The sequence below is a fragment of the Microtus ochrogaster genome, linkage group LG3 (assembly GCF_000317375.1).
Source record: "Microtus ochrogaster isolate Prairie Vole_2 linkage group LG3, MicOch1.0, whole genome shotgun sequence".
NCBI lineage: Eukaryota > Metazoa > Chordata > Mammalia > Rodentia > Cricetidae > Microtus > Microtus ochrogaster.
This window is the reverse complement of record NC_022029.1, coordinates 27996901-28003946: the sequence shown is the minus strand read 5'-3', so window position 1 is coordinate 28003946 and position 7046 is coordinate 27996901. Positions and strand designations below refer to the sequence as shown.

At 47.5% G+C, this 7046-nt stretch overlaps 1 protein-coding gene across 1 annotated transcript in view; it reads right to left on the bottom strand.

Moving 5' to 3' along the window:
• Nucleotides 1-7046, bottom strand: part of LOC101981213 (cytochrome P450 4F6) — a 28976-nt gene that overhangs the window by 9403 nt on the left and 12527 nt on the right. The window contains exons 4-9 of the mRNA XM_005360680.3: nt 5024-5077; nt 4803-4930; nt 2351-2472; nt 938-1208; nt 550-616; nt 262-391 (exon numbers count right to left, since the gene is read on the bottom strand). Of these exons, the coding sequence (XP_005360737.2) occupies nt 262-391; nt 550-616; nt 938-1208; nt 2351-2472; nt 4803-4930; nt 5024-5077 (772 nt within the window). The remainder of the gene's footprint in view (nt 1-261; nt 392-549; nt 617-937; nt 1209-2350; nt 2473-4802; nt 4931-5023; nt 5078-7046) is intronic.

Below are 7046 nucleotides of genomic sequence, written 5' to 3'. Positions count from 1 at the left end.
AACTCACAGAGATCCGACTGCCTCTGCCTCCTGAGTGCTGGGATTAAAGGCGTGTGCCACAACTGCCCAGCTAACTGTGGGCTTTGAGAGGTCTCCGTCACTAAGCATACAGTCTTTCTTTTGCTAGCCATCTCCCTGAGCTCAGCTTCTATGTACACCAAGCAATAATGGAAGAATCAACCAAAGGAGATTCTCTTCCCAGTCTGGGGAGCAGAGCCAAAGAGAAGGGCTATAGAACAGATCACAAGGACCTACGCTCACCATTCAATCTCCTCTGGATCACGGTCCCTCAGCAGCTCCCGCACCTCCTGCCGGCAGCGCTCCTGGTATTCCGGGTGCCTCGCAAGGTTGTACAGGGTCCAGGAGAGCCCACTAGCTGTAGTGTCATGACCTGCAGGATCAAGAGGAAGACAGGCTGGGCAGTATCTAGGCAGCAAGGTCCTCAGGAAGGCTGGGGAACCGGTGGATGCAAGGAATGGAGAGATCCTTGGTTTCCCCTGACAGATGACTCTGGGACTAGGAGATCTTTCCCTACATAGGGACCCTCACCTCCAAACATAAAGGTGTCAGCCTCTGCCCGAATGTCCTCATCAGACAGCTCCTCTCCATGTTCATCCTGTAGACAAAGCAAGACCACAGCTCATACAGTGACTGAACACTAATAAGCCTGTCTCGAGACAAGGCCTGACACTCACTGTGCACACAGGATTCCCTTGTATAATCTCCAGGGCCTTCCACACAATTTTGTCCTTGGCTTTTTACTGTTCTTTGCTCCTTCTACACAGCATCCAGCAGTCACCTCTAAAACTTATCTCTAACCTTTCCCTCCTTTTTACAACCACTGTTTATGCCTCCCTAGTACTCTCTAGATTAAATTCAACTTCTAGCTAACATTGGACATTAGGATCCATGCAACTCAGACCCCAGAAAAGCCCACCTTGGCCAGCAAGAGCACATCAATGAAGTCTAAAGTCTTAGACTTAGCCTTGGCCTTCACGAATTCATCAACACCCTGGCTATGGAGGGTGCGGCGTCTCTCCCTGATGACAGCATCTGTGAAGTCGTGCACCAGGTCACAGGCCTTGCGGAAGCGCCGCCCGTCAGCAGTGAGGTAGTACAGGAAGTCCAAGCGCAGGAAGAGCTGGCGCTGCCGTTTCATGATGAGGGAGCTGAGCTCCAAAATGGCAGCAATGTATTCACTGGGAGACCTGCAGGGCAGGCCAGAGAGAAGGCAAACTCTTAGGACACATAAACCCCCTGCCCAGGCAGAGACCCAGGGCTAAGATTAGCTCCCTCTCGCTTGGCGGTGGTGGCGCACGCCTTTGTTTTGAGACAGGATTTCTCTGTGTAGAGTTGGATGTCCTGGAACTCAGAGATCTGCCTGCCTCTGCCTTCTGAGTGCTGGGATTAAAGGAATTGGTTACCACTGCCTGGTGACAGTTAAATCTTTTTTTAAAATAATTTTTTAAGCTTTGATCATATTCTTTCCCCTCTGCCAATTCCTTCTTCAATCTTCCCACCCATTCAACTTTGGTTTTTCTCTCTCTCTCTTAAAGCAAAACAAAAAAACTCCAAATGAAACCAAAGAACACACACACACAAATGGTGTCTGATTTGTGCTGAGCATGAGGTCTGCCTTGGAGTGTGGTAGATATGCCCAGTGTCACTCCATTGAAGAAAACTGATTTCTCCCTTTCCCAGAAGATACCAATGGAAATAGCTTTTTAGCTAGGGTGGGACTTTGTGCCCACTTCCCTTCTTCTTATGGGGATCAGAACAGTTAATCTCGATTAAGACACATGGAGGAGTTGAAGGAAGCATATTTCTGTGTGAATCTATAGGGCAATTTCAGGGCAGACTAAGTGGGTGAAAGCCTGCTCAGCATGTGGGCAGCATATCCCATTGGCTGGGGCCCCACGGAGACAACAGGGGAAGGTTGGTTGCAAGCACAAGCAATCTTCACTCTTCGCTTCTTTGCCATCATGATGGGAGGTGCTCTCCCACCCCCTTCCCCACCAGGAAGCACTGAAACCTCCGATACCAGGAGCTCAAACATACCTCTTCTCCTTTAAGCTGTTCTGCTCAGGTATTTCGTCACAACAACAACAAATTGAACCCCCCAACTTCGTTTTCAGATGTCTTTTTTCCAAACTGCCTATTAATGGCAACGCTTGTCTCCAGCTCCCTGCTTTATCTAAACAACCCCATCTATCTGAAAGGGTCACTCTTTCTTTTCACTCTCCTTAAATGTCAGTTATAGCCCACCTTTTCTCCCTCTGGCCAGTCCCTCCATCCCCAGCCTCCTGCTTTGGTCCACAGCTCAGGTTCTCCGACAAAGACAGTGACTTACTCCTGACAGTTGCTGTCGAAGCTGAAGATGCATTTCTGCAGACTGTCCAAGGTCATGAGGCTGATGTGTTCAAACATGTCCAGACGGGCGCTGCCCTTGGCAGTCAGGTGCTGCCACTTGGCCTGGCCAAAGAAGTAAACTAAGATGGGCTAAATCTTCCAAAACTTGAATAGAGTCCCCCACCCTGCTCTGAGCCAGCCTTCTGGTCTTTGGCCCTGGGCACTCCACCCCAGGGTAGGCCAGGCTTGGGTGAGAACAGCGGTGTTACTGTATGAGACAAACATGCAAGCCTGGAAGTCAGGGTCCCTGAGTTCGAGTCCACCTCTGTGCACCTTTGTTCAGCTTGTCCCCCTCTCCTCAGTCCTACCACTTAAACCTTTAGTAATAACTAAATTGACTTGATTCTTATACATAAACATCTTGCTTCCCTGCTTCTACTCTCTTACTGCTGGTGAACTTTGACATGCTCCCTGACCTCTCTGGCCCCCAGTTTCACCATCCATAATGTCGTGGTCATAGTGATCTCTACATTAGAGCAGTGTGGAAATTATATCAGATGACTTAGATCATGGAACTGCCATAATATTTCTGTAGCTAGTAAGCGATCAATAAATGTCTGTTGTCATTGCCATCCTTGTTAGCATAGTGGCAGGAGGTTCAGAAATGTCTTCATTTTTTCATAATTCCTCCACCCTCAGTCTTTGCCACAAACCCTTGTAGCATTTCCGTTGGGATGTAGGCCTGCTTCTCCATGTCTTGAATCTGAGCTGAACTCAGGACTTGTTTCCTCGGACCTGAGGAGTGTTTTAAAAATGATGGTGTGCTATCTCTGGTGCTAAGCTTGGAGAGTTACTGAGCTTTTCTCCTCGTTCTCTCTTTCAGAACCCAGTCTCTCCATGCTAGAAAACCCAGACTTCCTTAAGGAATAGCCAGTGAAGTTGTTATTTTTTTTCTTTTATTTAGCCAGGCATGCTGGCACACACCTTTTTAATCTCAATACTTGGGAGGCAGAAGGCAGGCAGATCTCAGTGAGTTTGAGACCAGCGTGGCCTCCACAGTAAGTTCTAGGACAGCCAGAGATATAGAGACCCTGTCTAAAACTGTCCCCTAAAAAGCAAAAAAAAACAAAAAAAAACAAAAAAAAATAACAACAACAAAAATCCAACCCAAAACACACATACATGAAAACAAACACTCCCCCAAACCATGTTTTCTATTTTTTTTTTTAATACTGGGATGGAAACCAGGGCTTTGTTCATGCTCAGAAGACTGTCTAGCACAAGAACTGGTTTTTTGACACAGGGTCTTGCTATATAGCCATGAACTCACTATACTTCTGCCCCAGTCTCCCAAGTGCTGGGATAAAGATATCTGTCACTGTGTAGAGTCTAAGGCCAGTGAGTTTCGAGTGGTATGTTGTTGTAGAATGTTATTTTAAGCAAGGATGTGTTACACTTGTTTATGTGGCTGGATATTACTCTTACTGTGTAAAGGTGTGTCACATCTGTTTATGCTGCATTTGTTTAATGATGCAAGGATGTGTTACGCTTGCTTGCGCTGCATTTGTTTAATTATGAAGATATGTTGCATTTGTTTCACCTTGCCTGCCTAATAAAGATCTGAATGGCAGGAGAATGCTAAGCAGGAGAAATGGACAGGTAGGGCTTGCAGGGAGAGAGAATAAATAGGAGGAGAAATCTAGGCTCTAAAGAACAAGAGAAGGAGGAGAGAACAAGAGCGATGCCTAGGGTAAGAAGGCAGCAGACACCAGCCAGTCAGACATACAAAAGCAGTGAAAGTAAGATATACAAAAGTAAGAAAGGCCAAGGCAAAAGGTGGATAAAGAGAAACAGATTAAGTTAAAGGAGCTAGCCAAAGAAGTGTCAAAGCTATGACAAGCATTTAAAACTAACAACAAGTCTCTGTGTCTTGATGAGGGAGCTGTTTGGTGGGCCTAAAAGAACAAGCCTGTTACAGTGTAGTTTGTAGAAAGACCTACTGAGCAATAGCCAGATGAACGTGCTGACTTCCCAAAGCTCCTGTGACTAGATACAGGTCCTTCTCAGCCCCTGTCGTATGCTAGGAGCATGACTCCATGGTGTCATCTTGGCTACCCTTTAAGAATAGATTATTAGTTCCCCATTACAGATAGAAAATTGCCCGGCAGTGGTGCCGCATCCCTTTAATCCCAGCGCTCAGAAGGCAGAGGCGGGGGGTGGGGGGGTAGTTCCTCTGAGATCCTGGCCAGCCTGGTCCGCAGAGCATGTCCCAGGATAGCCAAGGCAACACAGAGAAACCCTGTCTCGAAAAACTAAAAAAGAAAAAAAAAGGAAAGAAAAAGAAAACTGAAGTTTGGAAAGGGAATTTTGTGGTACCCACGCCTGCAGATTACATCTGAAAGCAAATTCCTTTCTACATGGCTCCAGGAGGACCCCATGCTCAAGAAACTCACATGCATAATGTTCACACTCTTGTTAAAAACCTTCACATAGGGCTTCAGGATGTCAAAGTGGAAGGCAGGCGTCAGCAGGCAGCGGTGGCGGCTCCACTTGTCACCTGAACTCAGCAGGAGCCCATCCCCTGGTAGGGAAGCCATGACAATAGGCAAGGGTAGTGACCCCCCCCCCTTTAACACTCAAGGGAGTCCCCTGACCCTCGCCTTCAGTTACTCACCCAGCCAGGGCTTCAGGAGGCCATAGAACGTCATTTCCTTGGGCGCAACAGCAGCTGACACAAAGGAGAACAATCAGGGCCCATGGCAATGGACTTTAGGAGGGGTGGGAACTCTCAGCAAGGGCTGCGTATTTCCCCTTCCAGCTCAGCATGATAAGAAGGGGATGAAGACAAAGTAAATAGGGATGCAGGGCAGGGATGGGGCACAGGAAGGGACCAGACCAGGCTTAGCAACAGGTAGAGCAAAGGTCAGGTTAACATGGCACACATGTCCATCACGCCTTCATGTGGCTCCTACTTTGTCTGACACATCCTCCACGTCTGAACACAGCACAACACTCCGCGAGCTTTCCCAGAGACCTGGGACACAGTGTCTGTTGCAGCTCTCTGATCTCACTGACACATACTTGGACATATGACATGTGTTATCACGGCCTGTCTTGGACACCACACACATGGTCTTCCTTGACACAGCACAAACTAGTCTGGCATGATCAAATTGTGCCCTTCGGAAAAACCTCAGACAAAATTTAAATACAGTCCTATTAACGTCCCCAGGGTGACTTAGATATCTCCCAGATATTCCCTGTCTCCCATCACATTCAATAGCATTCTGGCAAGATGGAGAATTCTTGAAGGAGGAGGCTGAGGCTAAGAGAAGACAATGGCATATGAAGGACCCCTCACTATTCAGTAACTCGTCATTGTTCCAACCAGCTGAGATGAAGGGATTCCAAGCTGGGGGGTGATTGAGAGGAAGACAGCATGTAGAGCATTACAGGGGAAGCCCCACCATAGCTTTGATGGGTCCAGTTCTGTCTCATTGACCCTGGGGTTGGAGGGGGCAGGGCCAACTCTAAGTGGAGGGCACATGGGCAAGCATCCTGTGGTATCTTTGAGGATGGGGAGTCCTTGGCCCTAAGTCCTTGTCACATCCTTAGAAACGTCTGGGTCCAGATGAACAACAAGGGAAAAGTGTAGGGCACGACAGGGAAAGCAGCATCGCCATCATGAGCCCCAGGGGAACGACCGAGCCTGTGGCCAGAGGAGAAAGGCTGAGCTCTCACAGGATGGTCTTTTGTTCTCCGTCTTCTCCCTACCCCTGCTGTACAATGTGATGGTTGGAGCCAAGCTGTGAGGCTGGTTTTTGTTTGTTTGTTTTTAGAACATTAGGGCTCCCTGCCTTCTCCGCTTGCAGGCTCTCTGAATAAAGTACGATTTAAAGATTAAATTATAATTTCCAATCATTGGCATTCACAATGACAGGCCGTATGAACCTCAGGGTTCTGGTTACCTCCTCTGGTAGCTCTGCCTGGATGGCTCAGGCCTCTCCAGGTAGTCACCGACTGGTCAGAAATCTCAATGCCGGCCTAGACGCTGTCCCTGCTCCAGGCACTCCTTGTCACTGTCACTTAGTGAACTGAATTGCTGTGCTCCCAGCTTTGTTCCCTGGTGACAGCTCGCTTGGCTTCTGGTTTAAAAGTGTTCCCTCTCCCAGGTTATGGCCCGTGAGGCATCTGGTTTAAAGGCACTGTTCTGTTCTATTGTTCTGATCTACTTCACAATTCTGTCTGATATAATGGGTTACACGGACCCCACTCCTAGTGGGGACCACTCAGGGAGGAGCATCCTGACAACTGGCCTGATTAAGCTTGCTATAAGAAAATGAAAATGAGGGTGCTGGAGAGATGGCTCAGAGGTTAAGAGCACTGACTGCTGTTCCAGAGGTTCTGAGTTCAATTCCCATCAACCACATGGTGGCTCACAACCATCTGTAATGAGATCTGGCACCCTCTGGCGTGTGGACATGGAGGTAGAATGTTGTATACATAATAAATAAATAAATCCAAAAAAAAAGGAAAATTTAAAAAGCATTTCTAAAGAAATTTTTTTTTGCATGGAAAAATAGGATTTTGCCTGAAGATAAAATGACTGGATTTTCTCAAAATGGTAAAAGATAAAACCAGGGGAATTAAACACATCACAGAAGATCTGAGCAAATCACAGAGGGGTTGTAGAAAAG